At 41.3% G+C, this 20,827-nt stretch overlaps 1 protein-coding gene across 9 annotated transcripts in view; it reads left to right on the forward strand.

The window, feature by feature from the left end:
* The window catches only part of PLCE1 (phospholipase C epsilon 1), a 321,468-nt gene that overhangs the window by 154,353 nt on the left and 146,288 nt on the right, over positions 1-20,827 (forward strand). For all 9 annotated transcript variants that reach the window (XR_008424888.1, XM_053909742.1, XM_053909736.1 and 6 more), the window contains one exon: positions 18,857-19,173. Coding sequence is in view for 8 of the 9 variants with exons in the window: in XM_053909742.1 (XP_053765717.1) it covers positions 18,857-19,173 (317 nt within the window). In the remaining variant the exon portion in view is untranslated. The remainder of the gene's footprint in view (positions 1-18,856; positions 19,174-20,827) is intronic.

Raw genomic sequence — 20,827 nt, forward strand, 5'->3', positions numbered from 1 at the left:
ACAAGCCTCCTCAAGGGACCTTCTGTGTCTCATGGCTTCTGTGTCTCCCCCCTTTGCCTGAGGGGAGCCTACTCACCTTCTGAGGGCCAAGAGCTTCTTTGCCAGGTCCACAGCTGGTCCTGGAGCAGGAAAGCTACCTGCTGCATAGAGCAAAGACCCCCTTCTCCGGCAGCACCCTTTGCTTGCTGCCACATGTGGGAGGCAGGGTTTGCTTTATGTTCACTTGGATGTTCAGTCCACTCTGTCTTGATGTCTACTCCTCAACTCTGAAGACATCTTCAAAGTGGTCAGTTCACCCACTCCACTTGAACCAGTCTTTGAACCCTGGGGCACTGATCTGAACCAGTCAAGTTCACAGAAAACTAACTGGGAGCCCCAAAAGCATTTTCCCAATTTCTGAGAGCTACATGCAGCTCAACCAATTCAAGTAATACAAACAACAGGAATAATGATAACTACCATTTATTGAATCAGGAACTGCGTATCATAAACTGTCGTAAGTGCTTTACCAACACCAACCCCCTTGCAACTGAATGTGGTCCCAGAACCAGCAGAAGTCTTAGGCCCCCCTGAGACCTCATGAATCAGAGTCTGCATTATTTTAAACAAGAGAATCCTCGGGTAAAAACATGGGTTCAGGTCCTAGCTATGCCACCCACTCATCCCGCAACCTCAATCTCTTCTCCCCTCCTTTCCATCCTCAGTCCCTTGGTCTCATTCAGTTTCAAGGTCAACTTAAAAAGACCCCCAAATACTCTCCATTGATAAGAATGTTGGGAGTTCTCCCTGGCACTCAGGATTAGCGGGCAACAACTGTAAGACTCACTCAGAGTGGCCAGAGGGGAGGTCTGGTTTATGATTATTCCTTCAAAGACAGCAGAGGCTAGCCAGTGGGTCCCTTTTGGTGAAGAAATTACAGAGTAATTCGATATGATCCACCAGCTGTTAGAGAATATAATCTCTTTGTACTACTTATGTTTATATGTGTAACTGTAGACAGAAAGGAAGTCACCCTGAAAGAAAGAACAGACCAGTGAGTAATTGGGTCTGTGACAGAGTGAAGGAGCCACATGTCTTATGTATGTTTATGACCTGTTTCTCCCTTTGCCAACTCTCATGTGCTTATAAACAAGTAAATACTAACACACTCCCAGTGCATATGACAACATGCTCAGATTCCAGGTGGACACATGCAGGTCTTCCATTAACAGCCTAGCCACTATGCTGAGTGTTTTATGTACATCTTAAGAAATTCTGAAAACAACCTAGTGAGGTAGGATCATGATCTTCGTTTCAAAGAGGAAAGAACTGAGACTTAGTGGTTATAAGTTGGTGCCCCTATAAATTTCACCTGTTTAGGAAATTGAGAAGGGGGAAGAGAGGGGGTGGCTTTACTCTCTGTTGTTCTGAGCCATTCCCTTCTGTCCCCAAGTGTGTGTGCCCCACTCTACAAACCCAAGCCTTTGTGGTTAGGCTAAGTGGGTGCCCCTGTTTTAGAAGACATTTAGGGGACCTCCTTGTGATCCCACGCACTTCCAACCTCAGAGTTTTGCCAAAATGTTCATTCCATGTGTGATATTTTACTTGTGAAGAGTTTAGGAAAATTGGTTTTCCTCAAGTTCTCATATCTTTGATGATGTTTACACCCTTTCTTAGCTAGGAGTTCACAGGAAGCTGAGCAGATGGCTTGGTTTGCTCTGAAAGATTTGATTACAGGGTTAAGCAACTAGAGAGTGGGGCGCAGGAATTTGAACTTGGTTCCATCCCACTTCAGAGACCTGGCACCTGAGCACTTTCCCGTTTTGCATCTGAAGCCCGGTGCTCCTCCTCCACCTGCTCCTTACCCCATGCGTCTGGTAGGAGGCACATGAGTGAAGGTCCCCAAGCCCCTTGGGTGTGCAGGGCTGGTTTGTACGGTGAGAGCCAGCAGTAGTCCAGCAGCAAGTCACGGATACCTGATGCCGTCAGCCTGAACTGTCTGTGTCCAGTGGGAGGCACCAGACCTCCTTTGTCTGTGCTGCTCAGGCTCACAGGAGAGAGGCCGACACCTGTTCTTCCAGTTCCTGTGACTGTTTTATACCAAATCAGAACGGAACTGACCTTAGGAAGGAAGTGTGGTATTTCTGCAGGACATGCATAAACCTGTGTGTTTTCTTTACACATTTTATTGGGCTGGTTTCCACCTTTCTCCTACCTCCCACTGCCATCATGGACCATTTGGCCAAATGGCCTTGCTAACCCCTGAGATGTTGGCCTAAGAAGGGTTTTATAAGGATTCTTCTTGGTCTCTCCCAGCTGAGGACAATCAGGGGCTGTTGCAGACATCCACACAGGTGGTCGTTGAGAGAAAGCAATGAAAATGGGAAGGAAGGGACCAAATCTTGGGACAACTGGTGGAAGAATGGATTTGAACTCTGCCCAAGACATTGAAGCATAACAGCTGCCTCCGAGAGTTTGGAGCTGGGGCGATGAAAGTGGTACCATAAAAAGAAAGTGAAAAGTTATATCCAGTTTGGATATCTTGACTTTGAGATGCTGGGATGTTGAAGTAGATGCCTCCAAAAGCATCAGCATTAGATCTGAGGGAGAGGTCAGAACTGGAATTCTATATTTGCAAGTCACCTGCTTAGCTATGATGGTGACAGCTTGAGATGAGCCTTTCTGGAGGAGACAGAGAAAGACAAACAGAAAACTGAGACGTGGACAGTTCAGGCTGAGGGGCTGCAAGGGGGTACAGAAACCACTGGCATAACTGGAGAGTTAAGAGGGAACTAAGATATAGTGTCGTGCCTTGAGCCGGGACTCAAGAAGGTCCATGGTATTGGGTTTAGACTTGTGGATTACCAAGCTCACTCTACATAACATCTCTCTGTTGATTATAATGTATCAAGTCATAATGTCCTCCAGTCTGTTGTTAGCTACTGTGGCAAAGCTATTGTTTCCTATAACGGTGGGTTTGATTTTTGTCAGTAACTACTTCTACTTACATCATCAAACATAGTCAAAAAGCCATTGACTGGCATCATTAAATACGAAACAGTTCCTGTACAGCCTCATCCACAACTAGATTGAATTCCCATGGTAAGTACTTAATGAGTACTTGATTTGAAGTAGTACTTGGTCAACAAGCGAGAGAGACATTGTGAACCGTATGACCTTTCAGGTTTGGCTCCCATTTCAGTTGAAAAGGAGAAATAGATAGTTTGAGTATGTGCATAAATTAACCTCAGGTACCCAAAGTATAAAAAATGGTAGAGATTGGGGAGTCAAATGGGTCTGAGCCATAATCCTGGCCTCGCTACATATTACCTGTGAATAATTAGGCATGTAATTTAGCCTCTCTGAGTTTCCTCAGCTGTAAAATGGAATACTAATCGTACATAGGCCACAGAGTTGCTGATAGGGCTAAAGGAGATAATTAAATAAAAAGTTAATAAGTAATACTATCAGTAACATTTTATTGCCTTTTATGGGAAAAGAAATTTCCAGGTCCATATGTGTTTTTCTTATTAAGTGACTTTGACCTACCCAAAAGTCTGGTCCAGGTCATTTCTGCAATAATATGTACTAAATTAGAAATAACATGCACCAGTTTTCTTTTAAGTCATAGAGCTATTTTAATTGATACTCATATCGTCAGGGGTTGAAACCGTGATTATAATAACAAACAATAATACAGAGTGCATGTTCAACATGAATTTTAAAAATATATATTTCCTTGAAACAAACATAATTTTTAAAAATATCAGAGTGTTTGTGATTTGAAGTCATGGTTACAGTCACGTCCCAGTTTGCCATCTGTTCTTGTCCAATGTACAGGTCCAATTTAGGGATAGAACTGCAGATAGACAATAAATAGATGTTGGTCTTGTACAATGCTCTTCTCAGACTGTACTTAAGCCATGTAATGTAATATATTAATATAAAACCAAATGTACAGTTAAAAGGTATGAAAAACAATCGAAGTAATACAGCATATTAATAGCATAATGGATAACAACCACATGATCATCTCAATAGATGCAGAAAAACATTTGACAAAATCTGATCCCCTCTTATGAAAAAACACCTAACAAAATAGGAGTAGAAGAGAACATCCCCAACCTGACAAAGTGCATCTGTGAAAAACCCACAGTTAACATGATGCATAGTGGTAGAAGCCTGAAAGCTTTCCACCTAAAATCGGGAACCAGACAATCATATCTATTCTCACCACTTCTATTCAACATTGTATTGGAGATTTTCGCCAGGGCTGTTAGGCAAGGAAAAGAAATAAAAGGCATCCAGATTGGAAAGGAAGCAGTTAGACTTTCTCTATTATCAGATAACATGACCTTATATAGAGAAAATCCTAAGGAATCCACTGAAACACTATAAGAACTAATATATTAGTTCAGCAAGTTAGCAGGATATAAACTCAGCTGTATTTCTGTGCACTAGGCACAAACAATTGGAAAGCGGAGTTAAGAAAACAATTCCATTTACAATAGTATCAAAAACCATAAAATACAGTGTGCCTGGGTGGCTCAGTTGGTTTAGCATCTGACTCTTGATCTTAGCTCAGGTCTTGATCTCAGGGTCGTGAGTTCAAGCCCTGCATTGGGCTCCATGCTGGGTGTGAAGCCTACTTTAAAAAATAATAAAATAAAATAAAATATTGAAGAATAAATTTAACAAAATAATTGTAAGACTTGTATACTAAAAATTACAAAACATTGTTGAAAGAAATTGCATAAGACCTAAATAAATGGAAAGACATCCTTATGTTCACAGATTAGAGGGTTAATATTGTTAAGATCACAGTACTCCCCCAAACAATCTACCGATTCAATGTTATCCCTATCAAAAATCCAGTTGCCTTTTTTGCAGAAATTAGCAAACTGATTCTAACATTCATTTGGACTTTCAAGGGAGCTGGAATAGCCAAAATGAGTTTTTAAAAGAATAAAGTTGAAGGACTCACATTTCTGATTTCTAAACTTATAGTAATCAAAACAGTGTGGTACTGTCATAATGGCAGACATAGAACATACAGCCCAGAAGTAAACCTTAGAATATCTGGTCAAATTATTTTCAAGTAGGGTGCCAAGACCACTCAATGGAGAAAGGACAGTCTTTTCAACAAATAGTGCTGGGGTGCCTGGGAGGCTCAGTTGGTTAAGTGTCCAACTCTTGATTTTGACTCAGGTCATGATCTCATGGTTCATGGGTTCGAGCCCAGTGTTGGGCTCTGTGCTGACAGCGCAGAAACTATTTGGGATTCTCTCTCTGCCTGTCTCTCTCTCTCTCAAAAATAAATAAATAAACATTTAGGAAACAACAAAATAGTGCTAAGATAATTGAATATCCATGTGTAAATATGAAGTTGGACCCTTACTTTGCATGATATACAGAAATTAACTCAAATAGACCAAAGACCTAAATGTAAGGTCTAAAACTATGAACACAAGGGGAAAACATCATGACATCGGATTTAGCAATGATTTCTTTTTTTAAAAAACATTTATTATTATTTATTTTCAAGAGAGAGAGAAAGAGAGAGAGAGACAAAGCACAAGCAGGAGAAGGGCAGAGAGAGAGAGAAACATGGAATCCAAAGCAGGCTCCAGGCTCTGAGCTGTCAGCACAGAGCCTGACACAGGGCTTAAACCCACAAACTGCGAGATCATGACACAAGCTGAAGTCAGATGCTTAACCAACTGAGCCACTCAGGCACCCTGTGGCAATGATTTCTTGGATATGACCTCAAAAGCACAGGCAACAAAAGAAAAAATAGGTAAATGGGACTTCATCAAAATTAAAAGCTTTTCAGTGGAGTAGAAAGGCAATCCACAGAATGGGATAAAATATTTGCAAAGTACATATATAAGAAATTAATATCCAGAATACATATAAAACTCAACTACAAAAAGACAAACAGTCCAATTCAAAAATGGGGAAAGGACTTGAATAGGTTTATCTCCAAAGAAAATATGCACATGGCCAATAAGCACATGAAAAGATTCTCAACATCATTAGTCATTAGGGAAATGCAAATCAGAACCATAAGATAACCACTTCAAAGCCACTAGAATGGCTATAAATTTAAAAAAAAGAAAAATGTTCACCTGGAGGTAGAGAAATTGGAGCCCTATACACTAATGATGGGAATGTAAATTGGTGCAGCCAGTATAGAAAACAATTTGGGCACTCTTCAAAAAAATGCTAAACATAAAGTTACCATATGATCTAGCAATTCCACTCCTAGGTATTTACCCAAGAGAAATGAAAAAATATTCCCATAAAAGTTTTTGCACATATGTTCATAATAGCATTATTCATGATAGCCAAAAAATGGAAACAACCCAAATGTCCATCAACAAATGAATAAACAAAATTTGGTATATACATAAAATGGAATATTATTCAGCCATAAAAAGGAATGAAGTTCTCGGGGTTCCCGGGTGGCTCAGTCGGTTAAGTGTCTGACTTCGACTCAGGTCATGATCTCACAGTCAATGAGTTCAAGCCCCGCATCAGATTCTATGCTGACAGTACAGAGCCTGTTTGGGTTTCTCTTTCTGTGTCCCTCCCCCATTCACACTTGCCTGTGTTCTCTCTCTCCTTCTCTCTCTCTCTCAAAATATATAAATAAACTTAAAAAATATATAGTGATGAACCTGGAAAACATTATAAGTGGGAGAACCCAGACAGAAAAGGCCACATATTATATAATTCAGTTACATGAAACATGCAAAGTAGGCAAATTCATAGAGACAGAAGGTAGAATAGTGGCTGTTGGGATGATGTGAGGAGGGGCCCATGGGAAATGTTTGCTCATGTGTATAGGGGTGATAAAAATGTTTAAAAATTGAGTAGGGTGACACGTTGGGCTGACAGCTCAGAGCCTGGAGCCTGCTTCGGATTCTGTGTCTCCCTCTCTCTCTCTACCCCTCCTCAACTCATGCTCTGTCTCTCTCTCTCACTCTCTCTCTCTCTCTCTCTCAAAAAGTGAATAAATATTAAAAAAAATTTTTTTAAATTGACTAGGGTGACAGTTGTGCAACTCTGTGAATATACAAAAAAAACCCTCACTGAATTGTACACTTTCAAAAATGAATTTTATAGTATGTGAATTTTATCTTAACTTAAAAGAAGGGACATAAATAGCTCAGCAATATTTTAGCATGGAAGGATTTAACTCTGACACTGCTCTGACATCTTGATGGGGTTTGCTGATAATTCCAGGCAAGAAAGGATATGAATGTTCTCTTTGCAGAGGGAAGAGCTGTAGAGTTAGGAACAGCAGGGGTTTCAGTTTGGGGCGCAGGGAGCAGGGAGAGGTGCTTTTGTTTTACTTGGGTAATCTGTTAGTACAATGTATGGCAAGATGTTACAGATGTTTCTTTTCATATGAACAAATGAGGTATCATTAGGGATCTTTAGAATTTTTTTTTATTATAGTAGGCATCACACCAGAGGTTACAGATTTCAGGTTATAAAAACAAAACAAAAGTTTCCATAGTCTGAAATGATTTGATATATGACTAAGTCTTTTCCTCTGGCTTCTAAGATGAAAGGCCCCAGAGTTCCTCTTTCAAATGATGAATCAATGATGATGATAAAAATGACTACTGAAAGCCTGAATATTAAACCTCTTACTTGCATTTTCTCATTTTAATTTCCCCATCATCACTGACATGGTGGTTGAGCATTTACCCAAGGTCATACAGCAAGTCAGTGCCAGACCTGGGCTGCAACCTCACACCTGTGTGATCCCAAGACCTCACTCATAACCACTGGACTATGCCCTTGGCTTCCTCCAGGGAAGATTCCCCCCAAGGTTTACAGCACCTGGGATTCCAGCCACACCAAGTAGGGGAGGCAGTAGTGTTGGAGAGGGAACACTGTGAGCTGAGGAGTCCAGGACCTGATTCTAGTCTGGCTTTTCCCTAATCAACCGTGTGACCTTGGGCAAGAAGCTTGACCTCACAGAGGCATAGTTTCCTGATTTGTAAAGTGTAGGAAATTTATCCCAAGGATCCCTGTAGTTCCTTCTAACTTGAGCATTTGGTCTGAGTCCAGCTTGGTTTACTAACACTAAGAAAACGTCAGATTCAGTTGTAACAGAGACACTAAGGAACAGAAACCTTCGAGTCAGTATAGGATGGTGACTTGGGGAGCCTGTTCTTTGGTGACAGTCTGATAGGGCACTGGTTCCATCACTAATCTCAGTGTGATGTTGAGCAAGTTCCTTAATCTCTGTCCCTGTCTGCTAAAATGGGGATAATAATAGCATAGAGTGCTATGCCATCTGCACAGAGTGGTTGTGAGGACTGAGTAAGATTTCTGTAGGTACGAGTACATAGTAAGTACTAGTTATTATCCATTACTAATAACATAGTAGTCATTATTATATATTATTTAATAATTATGGATTTATGATTATTACCATTGATGGTTATAATTATAATATAGAGACACTGAATCCTTAAGGGTAATTAGTGTGTGTTTAAGTAGCCCAGCCAAGCCAGACTCTGGAATTTAGGTGGCCTACGTGGGCTCAGTTCTAGAACTATCCACATCTACTGGGTCAACCATCCCTCAGGAATGTGCTGCTGGGTAAAAGAGCATTAGATTGTCACTAACACTCCAGACTTCCCTATTACCTTTGAGTCACTAATGCCATTTTCCTCTAACAGCACAGCACATTATCACAGCTTGCCATATGAATTTTGGATGAATTAATTTTGTTTACCCAAAGTAGTCAGGAATAGATAGGCAGTCAATGAGAGATACTGATAAAACAGTTAGTTAATGTGCTGTAGAAAGAAAAGAAACTTCTGCTGCCTGGTAGTTTCCCAACATGGGTGGGAAATTCTTCTGTCTTTCAGTGTTGCTAGATAATACTATAAGCACAGATGATGTATTTATAATACTCTTTATCATGGTATTATTTATGGTGGTAAAAAATTATAAACACAACATTAACTACTAGAGAGCCATTAAAATCAAATATTAGAAAGCTAGTTTTAGAGCTGGGGAAATGTGCACTGGAGAGTAAGTTTTTTTAAAAGGTTAGAAAAAAGTATGTGGCCCTGCTAGGAATTTACCCAGGGGATACAGGAGTGCTGATGCATAGGGGCACATGTACCCCAATGTTTACAGCGGTGCTTTCAACAATAGCCAAATTACAGAAAGAGCCTAAATGTCCATCAACTGACGAATGGATGAAGACGTGATTTATATATACAATGGAATACTACTTGGCAATGAGGAAGAATGAAATCTGGCCATGTGCAGCAATGTGGATGGAACTTATGCTAAGTGAAATAAGTCAGTCAGAGAAAGACACATACCATATGTTTTCACTCATTTGTAGATCTTGAGACACTTAACAGAAGACCATGGGGGAGGGGAAGGGGAAAAAAAAGTTACAGAGAGGGAGGGGGGTAAACCGTAAGAGACTCTTAAATACTGAGAACAAACTGAGGGTTGATGGGGGGTGGGGGAGAGGGGAAAGTAGGTGATGGACACTGAGGAGGGCACTTGTTGGGATGAGCACTGAGTGTTGTATGGAAACCAATCTGACAATAAATTATATTAAAAAAAGAAAAAGAGAGAAAAAAGTATGTGCCCTAACTTGGTAAATACTGTGTGTATTTATAGAAAAAAAAAAAAAAATCAAATGCTGCAACAAAACTATTAGGAGAGATTGGGTATGGGATTATTGATTATTTTAATTTTCCTCTTTATGCTTCTCTAAATTTTCAGTACTTTCACAGTGAGCTCATATTTCTTTGAAAATCCAAGTGCAGAAGTTATTTTTTATTAATAAGAATTGTGAGGGTTTTTTTTTCTGCTATGAAGCTTTTCAGTCCAGTAAACTGTTTTATCTGAATATGGTTTAAATAACAATTGAGGCTTATGATTTTATCTTTTTTTTTTTAAGTACTGACTTAGAAATAACATGCTTCATTGATTTTGTGAACTCATCTTTTTCATTGTAGTATTGAGGACAGGCCAGACACATTTGTTGCAAGATTGATTTCTTACTCTGAAAACCAATAACAGATAATGAGAAAGAATCACCAATTACCTAACCTTTCTGTAAACCCATTACTTCCCTGTTGAAAAGCAATTTTCAACTCTGCCTGAGATTAGTGTCTTTAAGCCAACTCTAAATCTTTCGCAAAAAGAAATTAACATCCTTCCTCTGCTGTCTTACTTTATAATTGGTATTGTACCACTCAAAGTCCGTTAAATGTGCAGTTGATAAATCAAATGCTTAACTTAAAAAAATAAAGGGACTGTCTACAAAATTAATCAAATCAAAGAAAAATGGATAAAGTAGATACCATAAAAATTTTTTCTACTTTCTTCCCTAATTTTAATTTGAAGTAACTTTTCAAAAACAATATTTTAGTATTTATTGGAAAAAATTCTGAACAGCTCAGATGCTGAACTGAGCTTGTGTCCGTAAGAAGACTGAGATTTTGTTTTCTGGATGAATTTTTCAGTTATCATTTTGGTATATTTTAAAAACACTTTACTTGTACAGTAGAAAATAGTTTTAAAAAAACAAAATGCAATCTGTAAGCACTTACTAGTTTGGTATATACTGGACAGATACGCAAACATATGCCTACATTTGTAAAATTATTTTTCCTCCTAATAGGATCATATTTCGTTGTTCCCAACTTGGCAATTTTTTCCCCGAAATTTATCGTGAAAAATTTTCAATGTCGGTATGTGTAAATTTGCCTCACTCTATTTTTTTGCAAGAATTCCTGTCAGGTAAAATCCTGGAAGTGGTATTGTTAGGACAAAGGATGTGCTGTTTAAGTTTTGGTTTGCCTTCCCAGAAAGCTGTGCCCGCTTCACCAACACTCAGAGAGTGAGAAGGAAAGGTGAGTTCCAGAAGCAGAGCTCTTGGCAGCTACTCTGGAAGGTTTACCTTGGTTCAAAAACAAACAAATGTTAAGTGACCATCAAAATCTAACACAAGTTCTATGCTCTATTTTCCGTTGAAGTCACATTCCTGTAAGGCATAATCCTGCTATTAAACAATAAAAATTCAACTGAATAAATTGGAAGATCTCAGTGGTTTTATTAAGCTACTGGTTTGTGAGTGGGCAGCATCCCACCTAGCAAGTACAGCAGAACTCCTGGGAAGAGTTGTACAAAACCCAATGCTTTTATAGGAAGCTGGGTGAGGCATGGGGGTTATTAGTAAAAGAAAAGAAGGATTGTTTCAGGCAAGGTCACCTTCCCTTGGGGGAAAGGGCGGGGGTCTTATTAGGTGGATTACTTCATGTTTGGGGGGGGGTGATAGGGCCCACACGACCGATTACTTCAAGGTGGGGGGGGGTGATGACCAGAAAATTCCAGATTGATTGGCTTAAAATTCCATTCCTAGAGAGGTTGAAAGTGCAATTAAATCTTGGTTTGCTCTCCTGGGGGAAGTGACTCCACCTTGGGCCTATGGCTTTTTTTTTTTTTTTAACAGACCCAGCAGGAAATCAGGGGACTCCATCTTCCCTGCAAAAGATCCCTCAGAATGCTGAGGGTAACAGAGGGCTGACCTTTGAAGTCAGAGCTGAATTTTAGTTCCATCTCCATATCAGTTGCAGAGTGTCTTCAGATAAATTGCTTGACATCTCTGACTTTTGTTTTGTCACCTATAGAATAGGGATAATCACACTTGTCTTACAACCTTCTTTGTAAGAATTAAATGAGTTTCTTGATGCAAAGGGCTAATAAATGGTAGAGAGGAAGAGATAGGTGATAGGTATTGCTAAGAAAAGGGCATCCTAGAGGATAAAGTTTTAAAAACTTTTGCAAAAATCCTTGATTAGGGGTGCCTAGGGGATTCCGTCAGTTACGCGTCCAACTCTTGATCTCATCGTTGGTGAGTTCGAGCCCCTCAGTGTGGAGCCTGCTTGGGATTCTCTCTCTCTCTCTCTCTCTCTCTCTCTCTCTCTCTCTCTGCCCCTCCCCTGCTTGAGTTCTCTCCCTCTCTCTCTCCCTCTCTCTGTCTCAAAATAAATAAATAAACTTTAAAGTAAAGGAAAACACTTGATGAAATTGCTAACATTCTAGTTAATATATGCTATGTAATACTATACCTTCTTCACCCCACCCACCATTGCCCTCCTCCCCCACCAGCACTATATTATTGTTTATCTGTCTCCTGTCCTACAGTGTTGTGTGTAAACAAAGATCTTTTCTTGTTCACTAAATCCCAACATCAATGTAGCCTGAAACAATCTTGCACATAGTAGGCACTGAATAATGAATGAATGAAATTTCTACTTAAGCCTTTCTTAAACCCATTCAGATGTATTTAAGGCCTGCCCTTGGACACAGATCGCCCCCAAGGTAACTCAGGCTTGGCTGGGAGTAATGCAGAGTACTGGGCCAGGAGCCAGAATCTTCTGATGCCCGCTCAGCTTTTGCCTGTTCCAGGGCTGACCATTCACAAACTGGATTCTTGGGCAAGGCACATAATGCCTGCCTGTCGTGACATCCTCACATTATGCTAGAGATTATATGAGATTCGTTGGTAGACCAAGAAAGACCAAATGCCTTTAGTTTTAATTAGACCAAAAAGCAAAAAGAAAAATAAATCGGAAATGGCAGGTTTTGCTGAGCTCAAGTCCAAGCCCACAGAAGTACTTTCCGGGCAAGTACGAACCCTGGGGCAGGGGGTAGGTTTCTGGGGGAGGGAGTTCCCCAATGACACTATACCCCAGAGCACTGGGGGAACAATTATCCAGAAAAAATGCTCATCAAGTTTAGAGGCTTTTCTGTGTTTTTCTGGACTGCACAATTTGTAGACAGCCCCCGGGAATAGCAGCTTATAATAAAAATCAGGGACTTTCTGATTACCAGAAAGGAAGCAAGAAACGAGAGGACTCTGGGGATGGCAGGGTGGATGCCTCTCAGAACAGCATCCCTTAAGGGAAGACATGGCCCAGATTTCCCTCTCTTGAGGCAGGCTGATTGCTTATATCCAACTGGAGACCCCAAAGTCTAGGATGATATATTTTTATGTATGTGTTTTGATCCTCCCACTACCCACATGGTTTCTTCATAGAGTCCCAGCAACAAAGCAGACTAAACTTCCCTGGACACTACCTAACCTCACGAACACCTTAAGCCCTGTTCTCCCATTGAGAATCACTGAGTGTGGCAAGTTCTGAAGGGACTGTAATTCCCACGTAAATGATATATAGACAGCAAGCTTGAGGAAAGCTACTGTGTCCTGTGATAGTATTGTCCCCTTGTGGGAATTATTAAAGGCTCTGAGAAGTACTGCAGTTAAAATAGTGGTGGTGTGGGGGAAGGAATCTTGTTTAACTTTGTTTAACCCAATATGTCTCTAAATTATTAACCAAGAAACCATGCTCTGCATAAAAATCACTGTAATAGTCTTTGAAAAATGCTTAAAGCATAGGAACATTCTTTTGAACTTATAAGAAGGAAAGGAAAGGGCACTTGTAAGTTTCTGGGTGCTATATTCTAATGTAGTTGTAGTGATTGAAGTGATGGTTCCAGACTGACCAAGGGGAGAACTACTTGCACTCTAAGGTCAAATCCTTACCTTTGTAGTTTGAACAGTTTATTTGATCAGATCATTCCAAAGAACAAGCACTAGAAGTTGATTTATATTAATATCACTCTAGATGCGTCTAAAAACCAGAATGTCAGTATGGCATTCTGTTGTTCCAAGAGATCATATGCTGAGCGATCAGCACATGACCTCTAAAGTCCCATAGACCCTGATTCAAATCTCTGCTCCTGGCTTATTTCTTATGTGACCTCTCATGTGAGCCTCACGTAATAATACTATCGACTCCCTGAATTAATTGATATGAAATGTTTAGTTCAGGAAGCTAATATCGAGCAGGGAATCAGAATTTGAAGATACTGGGTCTCGTGGTAAATATTTCCAAGTTGGGACTGTGTCCAGAGATACAGCCCTATTCTACTATAGAATAGCAAGTAACTGAAGAACATAGAGCTACGAGCAAACATTGACTGTGAATTAGGTACGTAATTTTATTCACCATGAACTTTCTAAAATTTTTTTCACAAGAGAAGAACTGTAGCATCCAGGGGGCTTTATGAATTTTGCTCCACAATTAATAAGGAAGCATCAAGGGTCATGGAGCCCTGGGTTTTTCATCCATTGTAGAGTTGTCCATCTTGCAGACGATTGGCAGGGGGGTAGTGTGAGGATGACTTAGAGCTGGGAGCTGGGGCCATGTGGCATGTGAAAGGCAAGGAGGTTATACGGAGAGCTCAGCAAGAACGAGAAAAAGTGGAAAGTTTCTAACAGCTGCTAAAAGTATGGAAATTGTGGGACAGAAAATTATGTCCCAAGATTTCTGGGATGTGTCTTCATGGGGCATGATGTAAAATCCCTGAGTACTTCTGCTTTAAGGAAACCTACACGAAAGGTCTACATTATGTTTCTAGGATTCTAATGTCAGATTTGTGTTTCCTTTGAGTGTGATGTTATGTTTATACTGAGACACCTGGGGCCATGGCATTTATTGGGGTTACAATGACCAGGCGTCTTTTTCTTCTTTCATTCAATTTCTTTAGGTCTCCTTTATTGCTCTTTCTCACCAGCCAGCAGACTCCATTCATCAGAGCATGTGATTCCTATCTCAAGATATATTTCATTTATAATATATTATCTTACATCATTTGTGTAGTTTATTAAATTTTCTCTTACATATTAGATAAGTGATTTCACAAGATATAGGTGCTCCTTTTCTTTCACAGAGTGTTATATTTTGAAATCATGTTTCAGAGTTGGTTACTTCTGGGAAAACTTCCCATATATGGCTAATTCCACTGTACATAAATTATCAATATCCAGAAGCTGCTGTCTGCTTGTCATCAGGCCACATTCTGACTCAATTTTCAGGAAATCCAGTTCTTTCTAAAGCATTCAGAAAGTTGGAGAGCAAAGCCATGTGGGCCATGTAGATTTGGACACTTGCTGTATTTTTTTTTAAATTTTTTTTTAACGTTTATTTATTTTTGAGACAGAGAGAGACAGAGCATGAATGGGGGAGGGTCAGAGAGAGAGGGAGACACAGAATCCGAAACAGGCTCCAGGCTCTGAGCAGTCAGCACAGAGCCTGACGCGGGGCTTGAACTCACGGACCGCGAGATCACGACCTGAGCCGAAGTCGGACGCTTAACCGACTGAGCCACCCAAGCGCCCCAAGACACTTGCTGTATTTTAATTAATTTCAAATAAGAGCTTAGAGAGAACCAAATATAATTTGGTATCCCTTACTTTCCACTGTAGTTGATTTTTGGTAGGTTGGTCCAAAAGACGGATAAAAATGGCTACAATAAATCATTGTATTCCTTAGTCACCCGTTTGCCTTTTAGAATCAAAGAGAAACAATAATTTGGATACTACAGTTTTTATACAGAAGACAAGACAGAAAGTTCTGACTGGAATATATTCAAAATAGGATCAGGAGATCAGTGGAGAGCAGTGTAGTTCAAACTTTAAAGTTTTCTCCTCACAATTTTTGTTAGATTGTCACTGAGAGCACTCTTGCAAAAGGGGAGCAACTTAATTAAATAGCAAGTATCACCAAGAACTTTTCCTGAGCTATGCTTCAGAGGTGGTGGCTGAGCTGCATGGGACAGGATGGGTCAAGAGAAGAATGGCAGAGCCCAGACCATCAACAGAGATGCCCTGTCAGCGGGGTGGTCTACGAACTAGGAGCTCCCAGGGCAGACCTGGTTTATGTCTTTCTCTCCCACATCATTACAGATTTATTAATTTGGGCAGACGGTATGGCCTACTTTTGGATCAGAAGATATGGTCACCATACTTACAGAGGAAAGTACACTGCCCTTCCCAGAAGGTACACAATGAAGGGAAGGCTAGAGAAGATGTGGACTTTAAGAGAGAAGGGAAGTTTTATTAGTTTGTTTTTAAGGGTAAAGGAAACTGAACACTTGTGTAAGCAAAAAAGAATCCGTGGAAAGAAAGGGACTGATGGTGGACATAACCACAGAGGCAAGTTGAATAAACTTAGTCACAAACCTAGGTGGGCCTTGGGGAGGAGGAAGTGCACACCTTTCTCAGAGAAGGAGGAGAAACGTAAGAAATAGGGCCATTTGAATTCACAGAAGTAGTCCCTGACACTTGGCAGTTATCATAGTGTATAAACATGTAGTAGGTATCAAACATGATAGCTATGCTTGTGGTGAGCACAGCATAGTATTCAAACTTGTCAAATCATTGTGTTTTACACCTGAAACTAATGTAACATTGTGTGTCAACTACACTCAAAAAAAATTTTTTTAAGAAATAAATAAATATAAGGAAAATACAGGTGGGTTTGGGAGTGTCAGAAGAATAGAACAGCTCTACTGCATAGGTAAAGAGGACAGTGAGTTATTTAGGAAAAAAATTTAGAAATTCATGTCAAGTCTGAAACTGCCCTGAGAGCCCAGCTGAAGTTAGATAACATAAATTAGCAAGCATCCCATCACCAAGTAACATCAATGTCATTGTCATCGTATAGCAACCCAGAAGCCAATTATGCATGGTTGAGTTTGCCAAACATTGAGGATTGGGAAGTAAGTACGTGGTGGAAAGTCAAGGTGACTCGGGAGGGCATCTTGGGTGTTGTGGGCGCCATGTTAAAACTCTAAGGATGCACCCAGACTAAGGCCAGGAACTGGAAGTCTGCCAAAGACAAAGAAGGTTTAGTAGAAAGGGCAGAAGGGAAAAGCAGTCAGATTCAAGGCCAAGGACTTCAGGGTTCAGTACTACAGGGATGGAGCACTTTGGAGTGATGATTCCAAGGCTGTCAACAATAGAGATTTTAAAAAAGAGTCAAGGATGCTAAGGTTTGAATGTTGACGAAGCCTTCCTTTTTCACTTTTTTTTTTTCAACTTTATTTGTTTATTTTGAGAGAGAGAGAGTAGGGGAGGGGCAGAGAGAGAGGCAGAGAGAGAATCACAAGCAGGCTCTGCATTGCCAGTGCAGAGCCCAACTCAGGGCTTGAACTCACAAACCATGAGATCATGACATGAGGCAAAATCCAGAGTCACTTAACTGACTGAGCCACCCAGGCGCCTGGACAAAGTCCTCCTCATGAACTTTACCATTGTCCAGTGTCCAAGCCAGATGACTGTCGGCAATGAGGAATGCCATGCCATCTGAAGGGCTTTATTCTGCCAAAGGGCCAATAAGCCTGTTTTAAGAAATCAGGAATGTAAGAAAGATTCTGGGGAAATAAAATGTGGTCCCCTCATGAACCACTATAAGAAGCATGAAGAGGAGCTGGCCAGGAAGGGACCTCTGGGAAGGAAAAGGTGTGAACTGGATGAGGAGTAGGAGCAGTTTAGCCCGCACACAGATCAACGTTTCCTGAGGGGCTCCCAGCAGCTCTGGGCTACACAGAGGGCTTAGTAGGTGTGATATGTAAAATGTGACTCTGGGGAAGCACTGGATCAAGCAATGTAAATGGATTTCTTTACTGCAAGACCCCTTAAAGCCTTTAACAGTATACCTGTGTGCCTCGTGTTTCCAGGAAGAGGATTTGTGACATGAATACATGATATTTCCCCAACTTAGCCACAAAACTGATCATACTTGGGACATTCTGTTCTAGTGCTCATCATAGGTTTTTGAATAGCTTTTTAAATGGGTGGATGGATGGATGGATGGATGGATGGTTGGTTAAGTAGATGAATGAATGAATGAATGAATGACTTGTAGGCAGGAAATTAAGAGACAGATAGGGAGGGGCGCCTGGGTGGCTCAGTCGGTTGAACGTCCGACTTCGGCTCAGGTCACGATCTCGCGGTCTGTGAGTTCGAGCCCCTCGTCGGGCTCTGGGCTAATGGCTCAGAGCCTGGAGCCTGCTTCCGATTCTGTGTCTCCCTCTCTCTGCCCCTCCCCCACTCATGCTCTGTCTCTCTCTGTCTCAAAAATAAATAAACGTTAAAAAAATTTAAAAAAAAAAGAGGGAGAGTGGTCAAAATAAAGTGAATTTGTGCTAAGGGAATAATTTGGAGCCTATGAACGCATTTGGTTCTTATGTCTAATGCACTGGCTGCTCTCCCTCCCTCACCAGTTTCTTACTGCCACTTGTGGATACTTCCATTATCACGGCTTCTAAGCAGAAATTTAAAAACCAGCACACCTGTGTCAGGAGCATGGGGACAAATGTGGGTTTGAGAGGCAATCTATTATTTATTTGTCCTATTTATGTAGACACATCTCCTTATTACCTATTCCTCCCTTACTTTTACAAGTGATTCTGTCCCTGCAAAGCTCCAAATGGTTCTCGGTGGAATCAGTCTTTGAGGGTGGAAGGTTGGCAGGTAGACTGAAGCTTTGAACCTTGTGTACAGAGAGTCCCCGGGGACTCCTGGGTGTTTACACACAGGGTACACATACATACATATACATGCCTCTTCCCCTCCAGCCTTCTTTCCTCTTCCATCTCAATTCCTGTGCCCACACCCACCCTCATTTCTTTTTACTCTGGTGGTTAGCACTGGTGGATGAGGAAACAAATGGTACATTTTCCTTCCCTACTACTCTGCAAAGTGTCACAGTGAACTGATTAGAGAATGGTGTGTGAGACCAATTCCACTTCTGAAAATGGGAAACTGAGCATTTCCCCACCCCCAGGGGGCAGGAGCAAGCAGGCAGGACAGTTATCAGAAGGGTCTCCATAACAAGATAGTATAGAACTATTCACCAAGCAGAAACTTGGTTAAGAAACCTGTAAGATTTTTAGTGGCTCTCAAGTAAACATCTGTTGTAAGGATATCAACCTTGGTGTCACCACAACTTTCATTGCTTTATTTCAGAACGTCAGCCAGGCACCTCCATGGCCAATTCTAGTGCCCTCCCTTCAAGTTCAGCTGGGATCAGCAAGGAGCTGATTGATCTGCAGCCCCTCATTCAGTTCCCAGAGGAAGTCGCCAGCATCCTGATGGAGCAGGAGCAGAACATTTACCGAAGGGTCTTGCCAGTTGACTACCTTTGCTTCTTGACCCGGGACTTGGGCTCTCCAGAATGCCAGACATCCCTGCCCTGCCTCAAAGCGTCCATCTCAGCATCAATTCTTAACTCCCAGAACGGAGAACACAATGCCCTGGAAGATCTTGTGATGAGATTTAATGAGGTAAGAAACCACTTGGAGATGTGGCGATTCAATTGCTAGTAAGTGATTTTTAAACGTATTTCTCCTTTTAGGTTTGTCTGTTATTGGTGTCTCATCTACCTGTTGGTCTTGTGACTTCCATGGTGGCTGCTTTCTTTCCAAGCAATGAGATCAACAACACATTGTCACCCTCTCTGTCACTTCCCTCCAACCTGCCCTTGGCCTAACTGATCCTATCTCCACCAAGTCCATGGGCCTTCTCCCTTTGGACAACCAGTCCAAAATACTCTCCCTGGGCCCATTTTCCAATATTCCCCTCATTGTTCCTACAAGTGCTTTTAAAACCACATATCTTTGACAGTGTGATCTCTGGCCATGGATCTGTCTAGCCCACCCCTTCTTCCACTATCAGGGCTTCTAAGCAGAAATTTAAAAACCAACACACCTGGGTCAGGAGCATGGGGACAAATGTGGATTTGAGAGGCAATCAATCACCCCACTCCTGTTCCCTGCATGCCATCAAAATCCTCAGCCCCAGAAAGTCCCTCCAAAGCCTCTGAGACCTTGCCAGAACCCAGAGCTGGTGAGAACAGTTTTGACCAGAAACTGGAAATACTGGAATACTTGAGCAGAAGACACTGTGAGAGGTGTAGGGGCTGGCTGGGTGGAAAAGAGCCAATGGTTGACATGGTGTGGTCCTGGACCAAGGAAGGAAAGGCAGGTCTCCATCCAGTGCCGGGACCAGGGGATGCTGTGCTCTTAGGCTTACAGAACATTTTCTTTCCCCATATAACCCCACACCCAGAGTTTTCTGTTCTACATTTTATTTCTTTTAGGCTTAATTTCTTTTCTTTGAATGTTAAAACACAAAATTTCCATCTGCGTTTGTTGATTGGCTTAACTCCACAAATAGAGTAGTTTCTTAATTTAGTAATCCAGTAAACTACTAAAATGCTGAGGTTGCCCCTGATCTGTGTCCCATATATCTCTGATGGACAGAAGACCAGTCAGACTTTGTTACTTAAAGCCTTTCCAACTGTGGCAGCTCACCTCGCAGCCTCCACAGCCTGCCGATCATGACTCCAATGATGGTGGTAAATGTCAGTGACCGTGATAAGGCCCAGTGGATGCAGAAAGTGTTAGAGGCTGAGTCCAGGCAATTCTGTGTCCAGACATGCCCCAAACAGCATTCCTCAAAAGGAGATCTGTTATCCTCAGGAATTGCTGATACCATCTGGCATTGTCATGCTCATCATTTTACACGTACCATTTATTTGCTCCTCCCAACAACCCTGGGAGACAGATACTCTCATTAGCCCCATATTACCAATGGGGACACTGGGGCACCAGGACATGAAGTCATTTGCCCAAAGTTACATAGGTGGTCGATGACAATAGTGATATCCAGACCTACATCATCAGGCTCCAGAGCCTGGGCTGTGAACCACTACACTACCTGTTCCAGGCTCACGTGGAGGGGTGGCACTTGATCCCACCCCAAAGCAAGTAAGTAGACTCTGGGAGTCTACTTGAGAGCCTGTGAACCACACTGCCCCTAAATCGCTTTTTAAAATAAATCTCCTGATGTTCTTGATTTTCCCTACTGATAAAAACAGGGTGGAAAATGGAAGTTCCAGTAAATTGAGTGTTTTATTAGTAGATTTTACTGTATTTT

This window comes from Panthera pardus, unplaced genomic scaffold (assembly GCF_024362965.1).
Source record: "Panthera pardus isolate Hobbes unplaced genomic scaffold, ASM2436296v1 HiC_scaffold_22, whole genome shotgun sequence".
In the NCBI taxonomy this organism is placed as follows: domain Eukaryota; kingdom Metazoa; phylum Chordata; class Mammalia; order Carnivora; family Felidae; genus Panthera; species Panthera pardus.